This window comes from Phascolarctos cinereus, unplaced genomic scaffold, assembly GCF_003287225.1.
Source record: "Phascolarctos cinereus isolate Bilbo 61053 unplaced genomic scaffold, phaCin_HiC Scaffold_3;HRSCAF=262, whole genome shotgun sequence".
Classification (NCBI taxonomy): Eukaryota; Metazoa; Chordata; class Mammalia; order Diprotodontia; family Phascolarctidae; genus Phascolarctos; species Phascolarctos cinereus.
Genome location: NW_027555736.1, coordinates 185,257,785 through 185,281,558, shown reverse-complemented (window position 1 = coordinate 185,281,558; position 23,774 = coordinate 185,257,785). Strand labels below are relative to the sequence as shown.

The 23,774-nt window shown below is 38.3% G+C and overlaps 1 protein-coding gene across 1 annotated transcript in view; it reads right to left on the bottom strand.

The window, feature by feature from the left end:
* The window catches only part of KNL1 (kinetochore scaffold 1), a 108,363-nt gene that overhangs the window by 41,085 nt on the left and 43,504 nt on the right, over positions 1–23,774 (bottom strand). The window contains 3 exon segments of the mRNA XM_021009346.2: positions 667–2,975; positions 2,978–8,489; positions 11,782–11,834. Coding sequence (XP_020865005.1) covers positions 667–2,975; positions 2,978–8,489; positions 11,782–11,834 — 7,874 coding nt within the window.

The window sequence follows — 23,774 nt, the reverse complement described above, 5'->3', positions numbered from 1 at the left end:
GACCTAATCCTTTTTTACAACCCCATCTTTCTTGTGAAGTCATAACTTTTAGCTTTTTTTTTTTCCTGTCCATTCTTGTGTTTCATTGCTACATAACTCCCACTAATGAAAATCTTCTTTCTCATGCAGGTTAGAGTTAACTTGGGGTATTGAGAAATTAAGTGACTTTCCCAGGGTCACATAGATAGTATGAATCAGAGGTCTAACTTGAACCTAGGCCTTTCTGACTTTCAGGCTAGCTCTCTATAAACTATGCTACGTTACCTCTGGTAACTTATGACTTACTTTTTTTTATTAACATACCTCAAAATTGTTATAAAAACACCTATAATCTTTTATGAACTTCTGAAGCTTTCTGCTCTCTACCTAAAAAACTGTAGTTTGGTGGGAATTGTATTCTGATTAAGTTATTTAAAACTAACTTAAAATTTAGAATGCAACAATTTCTTGCAGTTTATTTTTAAGCCATTACTCATTTCTTTCTTCTGCACCCATTTGTTATCATAGAATTATCTTCTTTGACCTGTTCAGCTGGGGCACTTTTGACGCAGAAGTATTTCTCCAGCACTGTTAATTGGAATAGAGCAAAAAGATCAATTCCCTTTCATCAAAGATTAAAATGCAAGTTGAGCATACTTTTTAGTTACTACAAAGAAGTCAACTCACCTGGAGAGCCTGGGCTGAATTACTAAGACTGGTCTCATCCTTTCGGACTTTCTTCTCACTGGGAACACTGTCATCTTCTCCTTGTACTAGGAGTCTTTTCTGACTATTAAAGATTTCCTTCACTGCACTTTCAGGAGGTTGGATCTCTTGTTGGCAAGTCTCAGTCAAAGCCTTTCCCTTGGTTTCAATGCTGATGGATTCAGAAGAATTACTCTCTTCGGGATCTAGAGGAAGGTGCTCCTCATTTATATACTGAGAGGGGCTCAGATGTGGCTCTGTTAAAGCAGACATCAAATTTGAACTTTTCTTAGTGACTGGCTGAGTTTCTAAACTGTTTAAGTCAGTTAAATCTACTGAGTTATGCTCCAAGGCATCCATGCCAGTGACACTGCAATTTCTTTTGTTTGGCAGTTTAGGTAAAAAGATTCCCAAAGAGTACCTTCTTGTCTTAATTTTATCCTTTACAAGAGCCTTTAAGGGTACAGAATAAGATGCATCTCCACTACAAGAGTATGGTTTTCCCTCATCTTCGATGTTCTCTGCATTATTGGTTCCTATTTTTGTGTTTTGTGTTTCAGTGGTTTGAGATTTATCCACACTGTCTTCTACTTGTTTTCCCAATTTGGGTAACTGTTCTGTAAGGTTAGCTACATGACTAGTCTGATATTGTGAAAAAATTTCAGATCTCTTGACTGTATTCAGATTTGGTTCAATATTAGCAGTACTAATAGCTTTAGATGAAATCATAGGATCTGACAGCATGGAATGAGCGGCATGGAGCTGATGTACTTCTGTAGCTGAGCCTGAGTTAACATGGACTTCCACAGTTGCTTCCCATTCAGATATTTGTACATTTTGCTTTGGTTCTTTTTCTGAGGCTGTAGTAAGCTCTCTATCATTGTGCAACATTTTGGACTCGTTTTCATAATTAAGTATACAAATGTTTCCTGTAGCAACTTCCAAATTTCCATTTTCTGCCTCAGGTTGCATTAGTTTATCTTCATTTACAATATATTGTTCCTTTTCTGGTAAGGGAATTGAATGGGTTAGTAACTGAGGTTGAGAGTCAACAAGTACAGCATCTCTGAAGAGCTCACTTCTTTGTCTTTGTTCTCTATCATCATTGAAAGCTTTCACCTGACGTTTTGGAAACTTAAATGGAATTGTTTTAGATTTAGATTTAGTTTTTCCCAATAAAATTGTACTATCAAAAGCACATACTTCTTTTTTGACTGTTTCTAATACATGATCCTGATCAACAACTTTCTCCAAAGTTTTTTTGTTAATAACAGTGCTTTGAGACTCGTCCATTTCCATTACATCCTGATCACCTGTAAACATAATAGTTTTATCTGCAGGGAAGGAAGGTAATGCAGACCGCTGCTGTTCATCCTGAAGAAAACTTCTGTTTTCTATTGCATCTGTTTGTTTTTTAGTGACTTTTCTATCATTAACGTCTCCACTTGAAAAGAAAATAGTCTCATTATTAGGAACAAATGTTACCTGTGCTCCAACTAAGCTATTCCTTTTAAAGCTATCAAGTTTTACCTTACTTGGAAACATGTTCTGTGTGTTCTCCATAATTTGGTAATCAATGACAACAGTATGGGCCTTGGTAATTTCTAGCTCATTCTGATTATCTGCAAACACCATTGTTGTATCCATTTTCCTATTGGTTCCTACAGCCTCACAGTCCATTGCAAAAATGTGGCTTTTAGTGATGTCAGTGATCTCCATGTCATCCTGTTCACCTCTATACAAAACAGTTTTGGAAGCTGTAGCTAAAGGTACCAAACAACTGTCCCGTTTACCTTCTAGAACATCTTTGTGGCCTATTTCCTTTGTAAAAGCATTGGAAATTTCCATGTTATTCTCATCACCTGCTGGAAATACAATAGTTTTGTTACTGTAGAATTCATTCATGCTTTTACTTCCTCCAGGTTTGTCTAACAGCTGTGCACTCTCCAATTTGGGTCTCTCTACAGCTTTATCAATCATACAAGGGATTGGCTTAGTTAATTCCATGTCATTATTGGATATAAACATTATAGTCTTATCCACAGGAATACTCCTGTGGCTATCTCCTTGTGGTACTATCTGGCTGTTTATTACTGTTGTGTGGCTTTTAGTGAGATCCAAATCATTCCCACCTTCCTCTGAAAAGAAAACAGTTTGATCATTAGGAGCAAACATCATCTTTGGTCGACCTAGGCTTTTCCTTCTAGAGTCCTTAAGATGAGACCCACCTTGCATTTTTTCCATAGTTTGGTAATCAATGACAACAGTGTGGGACTTAGTAATTTCTAGCCATCTTGATTATCTGCAAACACCACTGTTTTATCCATTATCTTACTGGTACCTATATCTTCTAAATCAGCTTCACATTCCATTGCAAAAAAGTGGCTTTTAGTGATGTTAGTGAGCTCCGTGCTATCTTGCTTGCCTCTATACAAAACAGTTTTGGAAGCTGTAGCTAAAGGTACCAAACAACTATCCTGTTGACCTTCCTGGTTTATTTCCATTGCACAAATATTGGTAATTTCCATCCCATTCTCATCAGTCGCTGAAAATACAATAGTTTTGTCACTGTTGAGGTTATTTATACTTTTCTTCCCCTTAGGTTTTTCTAACTGCTGTATAGGATCCAACCCTGGATCCTCTATAGTTTTGTCAGTAATACAAGTGGTCAATTTAGTCAATTCCATGTCATTTTTGGATGTAAACATTATAGTCTTATCCACAGGAATATTCCCGTGGCCATCTCCTTGTGGCACTATCTGGCTGTTTATTACTGTTGTGTGGCTCTTAGTGAGGTCCAAATCATTCCCATCTTCCTCTGAAAAGAAAACAGTTTGATCATTAGAAGCAAATGTCATCTTTGGTCCACCTAAACTTTTCCTTCCAGAGCTCTTAAGATTAGACCTATCCTTTGTCTTCTTCATAGTTTGGTAATCAATGACAACAGTGTGGGACTTGGTAATTTCTAGCTCATTCTGATTATCTGCAAACACCACTGTTTTATCCATTTTCTTAGTGGTTCCTACATCTTGTAAATCAGCTTCACAGTCCATTGCAAAAATGTGGCTTTTAGTGATGTCAGTGATCTCCATGTCATCCTGTTCACCTCTATACAAAACAGTTTTGGAAGCTGTAGCTAAAGGTACCAAACAACTGTCCCGTTTACCTTCTAGAACATCTTTGTGGTCTATTTCCTTTGTAAAAGCATTGGAAATTTCCATGTTATTCTCATCACCTGCTGGAAATACAATAGTTTTGTTACTGTAGAATTCATTCATGCTTTTACTTCCTCCAGGTTTGTCTAACAGCTGTGCACTCCCCAATTTGGGTCTCTCTACAGCTTTATCAATCATACAAGGGATTGGCTTAGTTAATTCCATGTCATTATTGGATATAAACATTATAGTCTTATCCACAGGAATACTCCTGTGGTTATCTCCTTGTGGTACTATCTGACTGTTTATTACTGTTGTGTGGCTTTTAGTGAGATCCAAATCATTCCCACCTTCCTCTGAAAAGAAAACAGTTTGATCATTAGGAGCAAATATTATCTTTGGCTGACCTAGGCTTTTCCTTCTAGAGTCCTTAGGATAAGGCCCATCTTGCATCTTTTTCATAGTTTGGTAATCAATGACAACAGTGTGGGACTTAGTAATCTCTAGCTCATCCTGACTATCTGGAAACACCACTGTTTCATCTGTGGCCCTGCTTGTTTCTTCTTCTAAATCTGCTTTGTCTCCTCCAATTCTATGGATTTTATTGATCTCCAAACTATCCCCCACAATTTCAGTCATCCTTTTCTTATTCAAACATGAGAGAGTTAAGCATGGTGATTTCCCATATCTCACAGAAGCCTCACTGTATTTCTGTTTCTGCTGTTCATCTGCAGGTATCTTTGAGTTGCCAGTTTGAATAATTACTTCATGGTTTTCAGTCAAGTCCATATTATCTTGCTCAGGGGCAAAAATAACAGTCTTTTCTGAAGGATAAGGCAAGAGTGAATTGGTCGAAACTAATTTCATGGCTAGCAGTGATTGATGAGCATACTGTGGGCTTACATCTGTATTAGCCACTGTGAGATTCTCAGGTTGGGATAATGAATTCTGGCAGTTACCAAATGGTTTTTCAGAGTGGAGATCACCTTTGTCTTGCAAGAAGGAATTAAATGCCTCTTTCAGTGGAATCTGTTGAAGAACAATTTGAGAAGTAGGTTTACTGTTGGGAGAGAGGGGTTTTTTGGTTTTTACAGGGGCCAGCATATTAGCTGAGGTCAGAGGTAACTGAGTTCCTAAGTCACTGCTATCAATCTTGACTGTACAACATTTGGTCAAATCCATGTCTTCACCTGAGAAGACAACAGACTTGTTACCAGACAATGAAACACCTAAAGGATTTGCCAGCTCCTGCTGCAATCTTCCTGTAGTCACATAAGAAACTGAACTGCAGCTTTTGTTCTGCTTTACATCCTCTGAAACAGCCTCCTGATCCTGAAATAATTGCTCATTTTCAAGATTTGGTAGAGAAGGGACCTGTACAATAATTGGGCATAATTCAATAATCTGATCATGTATGGCAACTGTATTACTCTTAGTAATGTCCATATCAACCTCTTCTGAATAAACAGTTTTATCCATGAGACTAGACATGGCCTTCCCTGGATTTGGACACATTTGGGTTAAATTACTGACACATGCATTCTTATCATCTCTTCTGGGTGTAGGACTTTTGGTCATTTCCATGGCATCATCATTACTAGAGAAGAAAACTGTTTTATCACCTTGAAATACTAGGCCAGGACATGTAGATTCTCGGGGTAAGGCCAATGTCACAGAGCCTTGGTTGGAAGCCTGTGATGCTGCAGGGTGAGTATCTGTCTTCCCAGTGTGGCTTCTGGTAATATCTATTTCATCCTCAAGGTTTCCTGAAGGGTCCTGACATGGAACATTCTGTTGGTTTCTACAAATTCTCTTTGTCCCTGGATTTTTAGTAGTATAATCACCTTTTGTGATATCTACTGTGACACTCTGAATATGATTCTCTATCCTAGATATATTATTTGTAGGAAGGAAATTTTGTGCAGTATGGTTAACCGTCAAGTCCATAAAGTCATTGCCATACACTGTAAAATCACATCCTTCAGCTGACCTCAAGGGAGTCTCTCTGGTTATAGGGTCCATGGATTGAATATTATCTGTATGGCACTGGGTGACATCCTTTTCATCATCTTGTTCTCTGAAGAGTCCAGTGACACCATGGCTGTTCTCTTTTGCTGTAGAAAATACGTATTTTTTTGGCACAGAAAAGGCATCATTGTTTGGTTCTTGGGAAGGGACATGGCCTATAAACATATTTTCCTTATCAGGTCCTTCAGCACAAGAACTAATAGATTTTTCTAACTTCAATCTTTTTATGAAGTCATTGAAATTTACTTTATTTTCTGAAGAGTTGCTTGTCTTGGACTGGAAAGAACATTTGTCAGCTATCCTTTCAGGATTGGTAGACAAATTAAATTCTTTGTTCATGGTTAGATCTTCAGTGTGGGACTTTAAGTTGGCTAGAAAGGATTTGGTGTCTATTTTGGAGGGCTCTTCCATTTGTAGGACCACAGCATTATTTCTAACAAAATTCCTAACTGATAAATTAGAAAGTAAATTGGTATTATTTTGCGACTCAGACTGTGGTTTAAAGATGATGTTCTGTGGAACCATGTCTTCAGACTCCTGTATTGAAGGAGAGGACATACATCCAATAACGCCAGTGTGACTTGTGGTTAAGTCCATATTTTGTTGTTGTTCCATAAACACAACAGTCTTGTCATGACAAAAGGCAAGTGAAGTATTGGCTATATTTTTTTTCAGTGGTTCAGAGCGTCTAGAATTCTGTCCAAGTGTAGATTTCAGTGTACAGGTGTTAATGTCTATAGTATGCCTTTCCATGTCCTCTTCTGATGAAAAAGTTATTGGTTTTACCTTGGATAACCAAGACTGCTTGTGAAAACGTGCATTTCCAGTATTTCCCAATGCTACTTTTCGATCAAGATTCTCACCACAGACGTCTATGGTATGACTTTCTGTCATATCTATTTTATAAACACTTGAATGAAGAATATCTTTATCAGGATAGGATGAAAGTTCCAAGATTTTTTCATCTTTGATACAGGTCTCTGTTTGGGTATTTTCAGGTCCTAGTTTTTGTTGTGTGACTACTGCACTGTTGTCAAGATTAATAGGAACAGTATGACTTTGAGTTATTTCCATTTCTTCCCATGCCTCTAAACCAGATGAATGTCTACTGCGGGAAGAAAGGGGTTTTTTGGTTTTTACAGGGGCCAGCATATTAGCTGAGGTCAGAGGTAACTGAGTTCCTAAGTCACTGCTATCAATCTTGACTGTACAACATTTGGTCAAATCCATGTCTTCACCTGAGAAGACAACAGACTTGTTACCAGACAATGAAACACCTAAAGGATTTGCCAGCTCCTGCTGCAATCTTCCTGTAGTTACATAAGAAACTGAACTGCAGCTTTTGTTCTGCTTTACATCCTCTGAAACAGCCTCCTGATCCTGAAATAATTGCTCATTTTCAAGATTTGGTAGAGAAGGGACCTGTACAATAATTGGGCATAATTCAATAATCTGATCATGTATGGCAACTGTATTACTCTTAGTAATGTCCATATCAACCTCTTCTGAATAAACAGTTTTATCCATGAGACTAGACATGGCCTTCCCTGGATTTGGACACATTTGGGTTAAATTACTGACACATGCATTCTTATCATCTCTTCTGGGTGTAGGACTTTTGGTCATTTCCATGGCATCATCATTACTAGAGAAGAAAACTGTTTTATCACCTTGAAATACTAGGCCAGGACATGTAGATTCTCGGGGTAAGGCCAATGTCACAGAGCCTTGGTTGGAAGCCTGTGATGCTGCAGGGTGAGTATCTGTCTTCCCAGTGTGGCTTCTGGTAATATCTATTTCATCCTCAAGGTTTCCTGAAGGGTCCTGACATGGAACATTCTGTTGGTTTCTACAAATTCTCTTTGTCCCTGGATTTTTAGTAGTATAATCACCTTTTGTGATATCTACTGTGACACTCTGAATATGATTCTCTATCCTAGATATATTATTTGTAGGAAGGAAATTTTGTGCAGTATGGTTAACCGTCAAGTCCATAAAGTCATTGCCATACACTGTAAAATCACATCCTTCAGCTGACCTCAAGGGAGTCTCTCTGGTTATAGGGTCCATGGATTGAATATTATCTGTATGGCACTGGGTGACATCCTTTTCATCATCTTGTTCTCTGAAGAGTCCAGTGACACCATGGCTGTTCTCTTTTGCTGTAGAAAATACGTATTTTTTTGGCACAGAAAAGGCATCATTGTTTGGTTCTTGGGAAGAGACATGGCCTATAAAGACATTTTCCTTATCAGGTCCTTCAGCATAAGAACTAATAGATTTTTCTAACTTCAATCTTTTTATGAAGTCATTGAAATTTACTTTATTTTCTGAAGAGTTGCTTGTCTTGGACTGGAAAGAACATTTGTCAGCTATCCTTTCGGGATTGGTAGACAAATTAAATTCTTTGTTCATGGTTAGATCTTCAGTGTGGGACTTTAAGTTGGCTAGAAAGGATTTGGTATCTATTTTGGTGGACTTTCCCATTTCAGGGCAACTTAAGAGGCCTTTTGTAATCATCACAGTGTGACTAGATGTCAAGTCCATTTGATTTTCATCTGAGAAGATGACTGTTTGATCATTTCCATACTTTTTTTCATGAATAGGCTCCATATCTGAGCCCTGTAATAAAAGCAAAAAACACCAAATTAGTGTTTGGTAGTACATACCCAAGGATTTACATATTTCATACCTATAATACCAAGGTGATGTTTTAATGTACGAGCCTCAAAGAACAGAGCAAGGGGAAAAAAACATTTATTACGTGCTTTCTATGTGCCAGGTACTATGCTAAGTGCTAGTAAAGTCCCTGCTCTTAAGGAACTTACAGTCTAATGAAATTGTGAAGTGAATTGTTACAAATAAAATGATGATTCATAACATGTGGCATGTACTATAAACAAATTGCATCTTCAATAATGATTAGAATTAGATTGGCAATTGTTAGTCACATGGCATCTCATTTTACTAAAGGATTTTCTCTATGAAATTCAAATTGTTATATTGTCAGTAATGTTTATCCCATTTATTAACAATAATGTCAAAATGTTTTCAAGTGTCATTTGGAATAAGTAATCTGATATGATATTGAACACAGTGAAGTGAATATCATTTGACATTGAACCCCATCTATATACCCACAGAAACCTTGGGGAGAAGTCCAGGCAGACCAATCTTCATTGTCCTCTGAAGTATGCTTCTGACTTTCTGGACCTGAACATTATGCTTCACCAGTAGCCTCACCTTATAACCTCACTCTGTACCTGGGGCCTACTCACCTTGGAACATCCATCCACCATGTTGGCTTCTTCCTCTGTTTTCTCAAATGATTTATTTGTACAGTGCTTAATTAGCATAGTGCTTGCAAAAAAGGCACTTAATACATGCTTGTTTCTTTGCTCCCTCCCCTCCCTTCCATTGATGAGTTCCCCTCAACGCTTCCATTTGGGGAGGGGCCCAGGCTGGCCAAACTTTATTTCTCTTCTGGTTCTATTTCTGACCTTTGATACCATGCATACCTCTTCCTTCTCACCTTCTTCCCTTCCCTTCACCTTCCTTTTGTATGTTGTCTTCAACCCACTGGACTGTCCTTTTTTTTTTTTTGGCTTTTGCTTGTATTTGTATCTCTAGCACTTAGTTCAGAGTTTGGCACATAGTAAGTGCTTAATAAATGCTTTTTGCCTTGCTGAGCTCTACAGTTGTAAGTGCAGGAAAAGGATCCAATCTGAGTAGTATTATTCTATCCCTCATTTAGACATACATTCCTAGGACTGGAGCCAAAGCAAAGTAGATTATGGGGTTGCAAGAGAATACAAACAATTGTTTACTTCACTTATTCCATTTCATATTATCTATAGCTAAATAGTCAATGAAAAACACAAAACCTTCAGAGAAAATCATAAGTACAAACCATCTACTTAGTTTTGTAAAATTATTTTCAAAAGAAAGGTGAAAAATGTAGGACCATTACTGCTTCAAAATTATATGAAGCATAAAAATTACTAATACATAACATATAAAGTACTCTATTATTCAAGTCATGAGACATAGTATTTTTATACATACCTGGAGAAAAGACAGACAGAAGTGGGACAAGATAAAAGAAAAAGCAACATATAAACATGTTATCATGAATTATAGCCATTTTGCCATAGAACCAAATTCACATATATAGCATAGAGAGTTCCTACTTTCTAGAGCAGAGGTGTCAAACTGCCAGTTAGGCTAGAAGCAGATTAAAATGTATTGTAAAAGGTTTAACAAAATAAATAAAAAGACAATATAACCTAGATAATGCTAATTTGTGGTTTTCTAGTTCAATATGTAGTCTGCAGGCATCTGTTTCTATTAGAACTGAACACCATTGCTGTAGAGGGTAGGAAAAATTTTTGCTTAACTTTCTTTATTCAACATAAAATAATGCTCCAAGCCTGCTAAGAACATAATAAATCCTATGTGAATGCAGATTATACCAAAGCAATTTGTCAATGTGGTTTTCTGCTTTTTGAGCCTTTGGAAATAACTTCCAAAATGCTCTTCCAAAACAATTTAAAATCAAATTTCTGCACAGAAGGCTCCAAAAGGTGACATGATCTGGAGGAAGAAAAACTGGGAAAATGAGAAGAACTCATCCTGTCTATAATACTAAATCTCACAACTCCTATATGTTATATAAATTTCAGATTTACATTTTCACAGGAGTTAAAGAATCTTGGTGCTGGAAGGACCTTAGAAATCAACTAGGCCAACTCTCTTATTCTGCAGTTGAGGATACTGAGGCTCAGAGAGGTTATCTGCCCAAGTTCATACAACTAGTTAATGGCAGAACTAGGACACAGGCTGATAGTCTTTTAATTATATCATACTTCCTCACTTGCCTCTAGAGGCTAGGAACAATTTTTGCTTAACATTTTTGTTTTTTCTTTCTTTTTTTTTGCCCCGCTGAGGCAATAGGGGTTAAGTGACTTGCCCAGGGTCACATAGCTAGTGAGTATCAAGTGTCTGAGGCAGAATTTGAACTCAGATCCTCCTGACTCCAAGCCTGGACCTCTATTCACTGTGCCACCTAGCTGCCTCTTGCTTAACTTCACTCAATGTAAAACAGTTTTCTAGGACTGTAATGACCTTAATAAATTCCGTGTGATATCCTACTAATTCACCTTAAGAAATTTAAAAAGAAATACAAATTAATTTCAGTTAACAGAAATGAATGTAAGAATTTTTGCAAAATGCAAAAGACATCGTGTTAGTGAAGAACTAGATCTCACATCAGAATAGTCATCAATGTAGGCAACGTGTTTTTATTATTTCCCCCCCCAAGGACTTGGCACTGATATAGGCACTATAAAAAACAAGTATGTCTATGTGGAGAAGACTATTTAAGAAAGACCCTCTCAGTAAAATGTATATAATTGGAAAGGATACGGTATAAATTAACTCTCAGCAAAAACAATAGCAATCACTCAAAAACATGAGTCTATAATTCAGTGCAATCTAACTTTGTAGAAGTATATTTGGTAAGAATTAAAATGTTCTTACTCAAAAGTTGTGTGAAGGGTTCATTCTTTTTTTAAGCAATTGACAGGCTATGTTGTAAGCACTAACTGGGCCTGTGTATCTTAATAATCTGCTCAGAAGAAAAACTGCTATTGTATTTTCCTAAGAAGAGACTAAAATATAGACCAATGATTTACCACAACATAACACACTGTATTGTTATGGATCAATGGCACTATTATTTTGTGAGGCTTCTTTTTCAAATCTAGAATTCTTAGCAATGGTTTTATTCTTGAGGGAAAGGCTTCAATATATTCACCCTCCTGCCACCTAAAGTTCTAAAAGTAATGGAGTTAACAGTTAAAAGTTTCCTATTTGAGCAAATCTCAAATATGAAAATATCTTCACACATTTATACCTCTTGCTGCTGCAACTGGACCTGAATAGGAGCACGAAGAAGTGTTTCCATTCCTACAGAGAAGAATAAAAAGGAATGCTAGTCAATGGCTCCATGTTCTAAGAATTCAATTTAACAAATGCGCTATGCTACAGATACAATGACAGTTCACGCTTTTAAAGTGTTTACATATTACTAAGGCAGATAAAATATGTACACAAATAAATAAAGTACAAGGTGAGGAAGGAGAAAGCATTAACAAATGGGGATTCAGAGAAAGCTTCACATAGGAGGGGGCACATCTCCTATGCCTCATTTTACAGATGAAAAAAAATGAGGTTCAGGGATAAGAAACTATTTGCCCACAATCAAAAAGCTAATAAATGTCCAGGATGGAACTCAACCAGGTCCTGTGACACCAAATCCAGGCTCTTTCCCCTTACCATTCTGCCTCTTTCTTTCTCCTATTTTCTATTATGGTAGGGTAGAAAGGAGTTAGGGGGTAGGGTCAGGGAGCAGAGTGGAGGAAGGCCCAAACAGGACTTTAAGCCTAAAATCTTATTCCTATTGTCTGTGATTGTCCTTCCCTCTAATCTCTCTTGCCTCCCACAACTGTGCCATCTCCATTATCTTGTAGTTTGAAATTTCCCTCCTTTATAATTTCCTGTCTTAACTTCTCCCTTACTACTCGAAAATCTATACTTCATATTTACCATAACCTCCAGGCTCTCTTCTTCCAGACTATTACCCGTTTTGGCCTACTTTCCTTTCTTTACAATCTAGACTCTTCAACTGACCAATTCAAAGAAACATTGTCCTCAACCCTGGACTTGCTTGGCCACATTGCCTATCACTGTCATTCACTTTCTGCCAATACTCAACCCTGGATCACCCCTATTATCTGCCTTCTCTACTCGTACTCCTGCTGAATTCCAATGGAGAATATCACACCACCACACTTATTAAAAATTTATGTAATATAATCCCAGTTTCCTGCAGGGATATTCTGAACTTTCTCCTGTCTTCTCAATCTTTTACCTCTTAACTTTACAGAGAAAACCTTTCTTGCTTCTGTCATTCCTTCAACATCCTATGGTAGGGGGGTGGAGCCAAGATGGTGGAGTGAAAGCAGTGACTTGCTTGAGCTCTCCCTCAAACCCCTCCAAATACTCATAAAAAATGGCTCTAAACAAATTCTGAAGCAGCAGAACCCACAAAAAGACAGAGTGAAACAAATTTCCAGCCCAAGACAACCTGGATGATTGATCAGAAAGGTGTATCGTGCAGGGCTGGGAGTGCAGTGAGGCGTGGGCTCTCAGGCCGCAGTGAACCTGGAGCAGGCCTCGGAGGACTGAATCGTGGCCAGCTGTGGTGGTTTCCAGACTCCTCAATCCACTAATGCCAAAGACAACTTAGAAGGTCAGTGGGAAAAGTCTGTCTGCGGTGCTCAGAGAGGAAGGCGGGGTTTCAGTTCCATTCCCCAAGAGCGTGGCCCTGGGGTGGGGGGGCAACTGCTTCCCAAGCTTCTGGCCCACAGACTGAGGGGGAATCCAGTGGCTGATCAGAGAGGGATTGCAGGGATCTCTTTGCCAGTGCTGAGGCAGGAATCTCTTGCTTTGCTTCTTTTTTTTTTTACCCCCTTTTAGGCAATTGGAGTTAAGTGACTTGCCCACGGTCACACAGCTAGTAAGTGTCATGTGTTTGGTCTGAGGCTGGATTTGAACTCAGGTCCTCCTGACTTCAGGGATGGTGCTCTATCCACTGCGCCACCTAGCTGCCTCTGCTTTGCTTTGTTTCGATCTGGGTCACAGTTCTGGGTTGCGGTGCTGGGGTGAGGAGGAGCGCTGGTGTGGAGAGCTTGTAGTGATTGTGGAGAGGAGCCCCTCCTCACAGTTACAGGACAGAAAGGAGTACTTGTGGTCACAGGCCAGGAAAGGAGTAAACACCTCGCCCCTTATCATACCACCTTGGAAGAACTGAAAATTTACAGGTCCCTACAAGTATCTCTGAAAACAGCTATACAAACCCCTGAAGCTTGGGACAGTACATTCTCCACATTGGAAGCAGACTCTTACCTTAACAAAGAGTTTAAAACTCAAGTAATTGGCCGGATCATGAGCAAGCAGCAAAAAGAGTCAGACTATATTATCTTACTTTGGTGAAAGAAGATCAAAATATACAACCAGAAGAAGACAACAAAGTCAAAGCTCCTACATCCAAAGCCTCCAAGAAAAATATGAATCAGTCCCAGGCCTTGGAAGAGCTCAAAAGGGATTTTGAGAAGCAAGTAAGGGAAGTAGAGGAAAAACTGGGAAGAGAAATGAGAGTGATGCAAGAAAATCATGAAAAACAAGTCAACAGCTTGCTAAAGGAGACCCAAAAAAATACTGAAGAAAATAACACCTTAAAAAATAGCCTAACCAAATGGCAAAAGAGGTCCAAAAAGCCAATGAGGAGAAAAATGCCCTAAAAAGAAAAATTGGCCAAATGGAAAAGGAAGTCCAAAAGATTACTGAAGAAAATACTTCCTTAAAAATTAGAATAGAGCAATTGGAAGCTAGTGACTTTATGAGAAATCAAGACACTGTAAAACAAATCCAAAAGAATGAAAAAGAAAAATGTGAAATATCTCATTGGAAAAACAACTGACCTGGAAAATAGATCCAGGAGAGAGAATTTAAAAATTATTGGACTATCTGAAAGCCATGATCAAAAAAAGAGCCTAGACATCATCTTTCAAGAAATTATCAAGGAAAACTGCCCTGATATATTAGAACCAGAGGGCAAAATAGAAATTGAAAGAATCCACAGATCTCCTCCTGAAAGAGATCCCCAAAGGAAAACTCCTAGGAATATTAGCCAAATTCCAGAGTTCCCAGGTCAAGGAGAAAATATTACAAGCTGCCAGAAGGAAACAATTCAAGTACTGTGGAAACACAATCAGGATAACACAAGATTTAGCAGCTTCTACATTAAAGGACCACAGGGCATGGAATATGGTATTCCGGAGGGCAAAGGAGATAGGATTACAACCAAGAATCACCTACCCAGCAAAACTGAGTATAATCCTTCAGGGGAAAAAATGGTCATTCAGTGAAATAGAGGACTTTCAAGCATTCCTGATGAAAAGACCAGAGCTGAATAGAAAATTTGACTTTCAAATACAGGACTCAAGTGGAACATGAAGAGGTAAACAGGAAAGAGAAATCATAAGAGACTTATTAAGATTGAACTGTTTACATTCCTGCATGGAAAGATGATATTTATAACTCATGAGACCTTTGTCAGTATTAGGGTAGTTGAAGGAAAAAAATTATATGTATGTATAGATAGATAGATAGATAGAGGGCACAGGGTGAGTTGAAGATTAAGGGGTCATATCTGGAGAATAAAATTAAGGGATGAGAGAGGATATACTCAGAGAAGAAGAAAGGGAGAGGTAGAATGGGGTAAATTATCTCACAAAAAAAAACAGAAAAAAAGTCTCTTACAGTGGAGGGGAAGCAGGGGAAGGTGAGAGGGAATGAGTGAATCTTATTCTCATAGGATTTGGCTTAAGGAGGGAATAACATACACATTCAATTGGGTATGGAAATCTGTCTTACCCTACAGGAAAATAGGGGGAGAAGGGGACAAGAGAGCAGGGGATGGTAGAGAGGAGGGCAGATTGGGAAAGGGAGTAATCAGAAGTAAATACTTCTGAGGAGGGACAGGGTCAAAAGAAAGAATAGAATAAATGGGGGGCAGGATAGGATTAAGGGAAATAGAGTTAGTTTTTCACAACATGTCTACTATGGAAGTGTTTTGCATAACTGCACATGTATACCTATATTGAGTTGTTTGCCTTTTCAATGAAGGTGGGTGAGGAGGGAGGAAGAGAGAAAATTTGAAACCTAAAGTTTTAAAAGCATGTTTAAAGAAAAAATGTTTTCACATGCTACTGGGAAATAAGAAATACAGGAGATGGGGTATAGAAGTCTATCCTGCCCTAAAGGAAAATAGAAGGGGAAGGCCGATAAGAGAAGGGGGAAAAGATAGAAGAGAGGACAGACTAGGGGAAGGGATATTCAGAATGCATGCCATCTTGGGGTGGAGGGAGGGGTGAGATGGTGCTAAAATTTGGAACTCAAAAACTTGTGGAAGTAAAATGTTGAAAACTAAAAATAAATAAATTTATATTTAAAAAACAAAACAAACAAAAAAACCCCCCAACATCCTATGGTAGGCAGTCAGATTCTCTGCATGCTTTGGTCTACAGGAAATCTCACTTTCTTTCAGAAAGTGAGCCTTCTCCAGTCAGAATTAGATGCCATAATGGGATGGCCCCCATCCAAGATAGCTTAATTCTTTGATGCTGTGTCTTAACTTTGGTAATGAGATATATTCTATTGGTTGCTAGCATATTAATTTGGATACTAAGAGCTTTACATAAAAATGAACAATTTGTTTTCACAAAGACCTGGTTTTCAGAACCAGGCCCAGTTTGCATGCCAAAAGTCCACAAGTCCTTCAGAATTGTCTTGGATCATTGTATTGTGAGAATAGCTAAGTTACTGACAGTTAATCACTATACAATATTGCCATTACTATACACAATGTTCTCCTGGTTCTGCTCATTTTACTTTGTATCAGTTCACAGTTAATTTCAAAATTCTCTATTTCTCCTCCATTTCACTGCCAAACTCCTAGAAAAAGCCTCTACCTTTTCTTTACCATCTCCTATGTAACTGTTTCCATTCAGATTTTCTTGTTTCTTTACAAAGAAAAGAGACTGAGCTCCCTCTTTTCACTTGCTCCACACCTTGAAACCCTCTACATAGACTCTCATTTGCTTCTCTTTTGCTCCAGTCTCTGAGGAAGAAGTCTTCTTGACAAGGATGACTCTTGATCTCATTGCCCCTAGTATATTCCCTAAACTTATTCCATCAATCATGACTCTTCCCTCTCATCTTCAATGTCTCCTTATCTACTGGCTCTTTTCCTGACACCTAAAGACATCCCTAGCCTTGAAAAACCTTCACTTAGTCCTGTCATTCCCTCCAGCTACTGTCCTATATCTACTCTCCCTTTCACTGCCAAATTAAAAAAAAAATGCCATCATCTTTCTTACCTCTCCTCATTTCTTTATTTTCTAATATTTTTCCCAATTACATGTAAAAAAAATTTTTTAACATTCATTTTTTAAAAGTTTGAGCTCCAAATACTCTCCCTGTCCTCTCCCTTCCTTGAGAAAGCAAACAATTTGATACAGTTTATGCATGTGCAGTCATGCAAAAATATTTCCATATTAGTCATGCTGTGAAAGAAAACAGACAAAAAATAAAGAAAAAATATAATTTGATTTACATTCAGACTCCATCAGTTCTTTCTCTGGAGACAGATAGCATTTTTTACCACAAGTCCTTCAGAATTGTCTTGGATCATCGTATTGTGAGAATAGCTAAGTTACTGACGGTTAATCACTATACAATATTGACATTACTATATACAATGTTCTCCTGGTTCTGCTCATTTTACTTTGCATCAGTTCATGTAAGTCTTTCCAGGTTTTTCTGAGAGCATCCTGCTTGTCATTTCTTATAACAAAACAGTATTCCATCATGATCATGTACCACAACTTGCTCATTCCCTAACTAATGGACATCCCTCAATTTCTAATTCTTTGTACCACCAAAAGAGTTGCTATAAATATTTTTGTACATACAAGCCCTTCTCCTTTTTATTTTTGATCTCTTTGGGATACAGATCTAGAAGTGGTATTGCTGGGTCAAAGGTTTTATAGTCCTTTGGGCACAGTTCCAAATTGCTCTCCAGAATGGTTAGATCAGTTCACAACTCCACGAACAGTGTATTAGTGTCTTAATTTTCCCACATCTCCTCCAACATCTGTCATTTTTTTTTGTCACAATAGCCAATCTGATAGGTGAGGGATAGTACCTCAGAGTTGTTTTAATTTGCATTTTCCTAATCAATATTGATTTGGACCATTTTTTCATATGAACATAGCTTTGACTACTTCATCTGAAAACTGCATGTTCATACCCTTTGATCATTTATCAATTTAGGAATGATTTATTTTTAAGAATTTGACTCAGTTCTCTATATATATTTGAGAAATGAGGCATTTATGAGAGAAACTTAGTGTAAATATTTTTCAGTTATGATTACTGTATATTTCCCTCAATCCAATTTTCCCCATTTATCCTACTCTCTCTCCTTTCACCCTGTTCATTCTTGAAAATGTTCTTCTTTTGACTACCACCTCTCCCATCTCTCTCAATTTGTCCCCTTTTATCAGTTCCAACCCCACTCCACCCCCCCTTGTCATTCTTTTATGCCTTCCCCTCCTACGTCCCTGTAGGGTAAGATAGATATCTATACCCAACTGTGTGTGTATGTTATTCCCTCTTTGAGCCAATTCTGATGTATCTTCCCCTCCCCTATAAGTTATTTTATGCCTCTTTTATGTGAGATAATTTACCCCATTATACCTCTCCCTTCCCCCTTCTCCCAGTGTGTTCCTTTTTCTCACCCCTTAATTTTTTTTAAGATATTATTCTCATCAATATTCAGCTCATACCCATACACTCTGTCGATATATTATACTCCTAATTGCCCTAGTAACAATAAAGTTCTTAGGAATTACAAGTATCATCTTCCCATGTGAGAATGTAAACAGTTTAACTTACTGAATCCTTTATGATTTAACTTTTTATGCTTCTATTCTCACATCTGAAAGTCAAATTTTCTATTCAGCTCTGGTCTTTGCATCAGGAATGCTTGAAAGTCCTCTGTTTCATTGAATATCCATTTTTCCCCCTGAAGGATAATACTCAGTTTTGCTAGGCAGGTTATTCTTGGTTGCAATTCTAGCTCCTTTGCCCTCCAGAATGTCATAGTCTAAGCCCTCTGATCCTTTAATGTAGAAGCTGCTAAATCTGGTGTCATCCTGACTGTGGCTCCACAATATCTGAATTGTTTCCTTCTGGCTGCTTGCAATATTTTCTCTTTGATCTGGGAGCTCTAGAATTTGGCTGTAATATTCCTGGGAGTTTTCATTTTGGGATTTCTTTTAGGAAGTGATAGTAGATTCTTTCAATTTCTGTTTTATCTGTGGTTGTAAAGCATCAGGGCAGTTTTCTTTGATAATTTCTTGAAAGATAATAGGCTCTCTTTTTTTTTTAATCATGGCTTTTCAAGTAGTGTAACAATTCTTAAATTATCTCTCCTCCATCTATTTTCTAGGTCAGTTGCTCTTCCAATGACATATTTCACATTGTATTCTATTTTTTTCATTCTTTTGATCGTTTATTTCTTGATGTCTCATGAAGTTATCAGCTCCCACTTGCGCAATTCTAATTTTTATTTTCTTCAGTACCTCCTTTTCTATTTCTTCAATGAATTCTTCTATATGTTTTTCCATGTGGAAAATTCTGCTTTTTAAGGAGTTCTCTTCAGTGGATTTTTGTTCTCTTTTACCACTTGGCCATTTCTACTCTTTAATGTGTTATTTTCTACAGTACTTTTTTTTGTGCCTCCTTTATCAAATCGAATATTTTCATGATTTTCTTGCATTACTCTAAATTCTTTTCCCAATTTTTTCTCAACCTCTTTTTTTATGGTTTGTTTGTTTTGGGGTTTTGGGGCTAGGCAATGGGGTTAAGTGACTTGCCCAGGGTCACACAGCTAGTAACTGTTATGTGTCTGAGGCTGGATTTGAACTTGGGTCCTCCTGAATCCAGGGCCAGCGCTCTATCCACTGTGCCACCTAGCTTCCCCCTAGAGTAGTCTATTTTTTACGGTGTTATTTTATTTAGTATTTTTTTGGGTCTCCTTTAGCAAGCTGTTGACTTGTTTTTCATGATTTTCTTGCATCACTCTCATTTCTCTTCCCAATTTTTCCTCTGCTTCTCTTACTTGCTTCTCAAAATCCTTGTTGAACTCTTCCATGGCCTGGGACTAATTCCTATTTTTCTTGGAAGCTTTAGATGTAGCAGCTTTGACTTTGTTGTCTTCTTTTGGTTTGTATGTTTTGACCTTTTCTGTCACCAAAGTAAGATTCTATAGCCTGAGGTTTTGGTTTTCTTGGCACTGTTTGCTCATGTTTCAAGCCAATTGCTTAACTTTTAAACACTTTGTGGAGGGTGTACTGAGCTTCAGGGGTTTTATGCAGCTGTCTTCAGAGATACTTCTAGGGACCTATAAATTTTCAGTTCCTCCAAGGTGGTATGATCAAACATGAGGTGTTTACTCTTTTCCTGGCCTGTGTCTGGTGTATGAGTGACCACAAGCACTCTTTTCTTCCTTTGAACTGTGAAGAAGCTTCCCTCTGCACCACCACCACAAGCTCCACTACACCAGCGCTCCTCCTTGCCCCAGAGCTACCACCCAGTACTGCGACCCAGATCCAAGCAGGGGCAAAGCAAGAGAATCCTCCCTCAGCACCAAAGAGATCCCTGAAATCCCCTTCTAATTAGCAGCTCAATCCTCCCTCCCCCATCTGTAGGCTGAGAGCTCTAGAAGCAGCCACCGCCCTGGAGCTGTGCTAGGACTGGGGCCTGCCCTCGCTCCTCTCTCACCAAGGTCCAACAGACCTTTCCTACTGACCTTCTAAGTTGTCTTTGGTGTTTGTGGGTGAAGTTTGGAAACCACTACAACTGCTAGTGATTCAATCCCCTGAGGCCTGCTCTGGGTTGGCTGAGGCCTGGTTTTTGCCTGCGCAGCCCAGGCTGAACTACATTCCTTTCCCACCCTGGCACAATTTAGTTTTTTCTTAACAGCTTTATTTTTTCTTTCTCTTTTTCTTTCACAAGGAATGGTTTGATGGATAAGGGAGGATGAATGAATATATTTTGGAAATTGAAATATGAAAACAAAAACTATATATAGATTTTTTTTAATTTAAAAGAATGGGTTGGCATTGCTGCTAAAGAGTGGGGAGGACAACATTTCTAGCATAGAGTAGAAAAGTTTAGCTGAAGCACAAGGTGTAATATAAGATGTATCTGGAAAGGTAGGTTTTGAAATGTCAGGAAAAGTAGTTTGAACTTTTCTTGGTTAGATCAGCAGGAAGCCAATGGAAATTCTAGAATAGCACAGTGACATAATCAGATCAATGTTGTGGGCCAGGATGATAGCCGCTCAAGTTAACCACTTTATTTCTAACACCACCGAGGTCTGTTGTGAGCTAGTATGCAATGGAACAGATCTGAGGAATTTGAGTTAATTTTATTCCCAGGTGAATTGAGCTGAAACTCTGTTTGGGGAAGAAGTATGAAATAACTGCTGTAGGTATTAAGCAGAAGGTCTCTGAGACCTCACAAAACTTCTTTGTGGGTTGCTTTTACTTGAGGGAAAAAGAGTCATTATGTTTTTAGTATCTTTTTTTTCATCTGAGCACTTATGCTCTGAATGGTCCATTGAGGGGCTGTGGAAGCCCTCCCAGAATAGATGTTCAGATCCCAGAGGCATCAATACAATGGATAGAATGCGAGGCCTACAGTCTAGAAGACCTAAGTTAAAAAATGGTCTCACACACTAGCTGTGTGTCCCTGAGCAAGTAACTTAACTTCTCTTTGCCTTGAAGTTTCCTCTACTGCAAAATGGTGATAATAATAGCACCTGCCCTACAGAGTTGTTCTGAGAATCAAATGAGGTAATATTTGTGAAAGCATTTAACACAATGCCAGGAGCATAGGAAGTGCAAATGCTTATTCCTTTATTCCTAGATGTGTAAAAAAGATTATTCAGGTTGAAATGTAAAGGATGGACTGAACTGCAGGAGTTGACAGACTACTGCTTGCCAGTTAAATCCAGCTTGCCATCTGTTTTGTATAGCCCCTGAACTAAGAATGATTTTTACATTTTTGAATAAGGCTTTATTGTAAAATGTAAAAACCACTCTTATCTTGCCGGCTGTACAGAAACAGGCAGGGGCTGGATTTGGCTCTCTCCACTCTGCATATGTTGCTTTGCTGGTTTCAAATCCAAGGAACAAGATCCTCCTTCATTTACAATCTGGCATCCCCCTTCTTCTGGTTTTTTTTCATCTCCCCCATTAGATTGTAAGCTCCTTGAGCCTGTCTTTCTTCTCATTAATTGTATCCCCAGTGCTTAGCATAGCACTAAGCAAATAGTAGGCTTTATGTTTATTGAATTGGATTGGATTGTAATTTGCTGACCCCTGGATTGAAAGGAAACAATGCAGTCAGGAAGCTACTGCAATAGTCCAAGTAAGTGGTATTGAAGACCTTTCTGTATTATGGGAAGAGAGAAGAGACAGATTTGAGAAATATTGCTGTGACAGACACCATAGGACTAGCAACTGATTGATCACACAGCTAACCAAGCCAACAAGGCTTTTGCCCTTGAATCTCAGGTCCTTATGTCCTTCTACTACTCACACACTACCAATCCTGAACCCCGGCAAACTTCATTATCTATCTTCTCTCCTGCCTCCAAGATGCTAAACACTAATGAAAAAGGTAATGTAATTCTGCCAACCGGATCCACTACAAATTCATATTTCCTAGCCTCATCTGGGTTCTCACTGCTACTTGGCAATCCTTTAATCCATCTAATCAACTCCATAACACTTGCTGAAGAACTTGTGTAAGGAGGCCCTCCTACAAAATCCCAGAGACAAGAGAAAGCCTCAGAAAGTGACAAAAGCAGTGTAGCAATGTGCAGAACAAAACAGCTCTGGAATAGGAGCTCTGAGGTCCTTACCACCCTGTCCTGAAACACAACAGAAGATAGTGCTCTGAATCTCAAAGATCCAGGGGGAGCCTAACCTAGAGGGTGGAGGTAAACACAGGAATCCAGGATAAGACATAGAAGGGTCAATCAACCTATCCAAAAGCAGAGCAGAGAATGGGACCTGGCCTTGGCACAAAAGCCCCAATTTAGAAATTAAAACTAGAGAGATAAGTAAACCAAAGAAAACATTGATTAGTACAAAAAACAGAAGGGGGAATTGCAAATAGTGATTCAAAGAAAAAAATGGCTATTTGACAAGGACCACATAGATGCTTTCTAGCACTTAGCACAGTGCCTGGCACACAGGAGGCACTTAATAATGACTGGTGACTGAAAGGAACATGAAGAAGTCACAGAAGAAATGAAATAAGACATTAAAAAGATAGACAGCATTTATTAATTGCCAGGCATTGTGCTAAGCTCTGGGAATACAAAAACAAGAAAACAAGTCTACCTATTCCCAAGAAGCTTACATTTTAATTGCAAGAGAAAAAACAAAACAAGGAGTTGGAAGGGGAGGGATGCTATCCATGCAGGGACAGGACAGCTGGTATAGAAATGGAACGGACTGAAGAGACCGCATGAAGAAAGGGAGCAGTGGCTGGAGCTCCTCAAGATGTGGTCCAGAACGGAGACTCAACAACCAACGAGGATGTCTCAGAGATGAGTTATCCTTAGATAGGCAAGACAGATGGTGAAGAGGTGGAGCAGACCAAAGTGCAATCAGAAAGCAAAATGAAATAAAAGCTCTTGAGGAAAGAAATGGAAGAAGAATGAATAGCATAGCAAGGGAAGTAGTAAAACTTTTATAAGAAATGGAACCCCTGAAAACTAGCACAGAAATCAACGATTCTATGAGAGTAAAAAAATATTAGGACAAAATAAAAAAGATTGAAAAATAGAAGAAAATGTAATATATGTGGTATAAAAAGATTTAAAATAGGTTGAGAAATAATTTAAGAATCATTGGATTCACTTACAAACCATGACTTAAAAAAGAAAAAAAACTCTTTTTACAATATTTTAAGAAATTATTAATGAAAATTAACCAGATCTATTAGAACCAGAGGGTAAAGAAAGAATCCATTGTTCATCTAACAGGAACCCCAAAAGGAAAAATCCCAGGATTGCTATCGCCAAAATCCATCACTCCCATTTCAAAGATAAAGTACTACACGCATTTACGAAGAAGCAGCTCAAGTATCAAGGAATCACAATCAAGATCACATAAGACCTGAGCTTCTACTATAAATGAG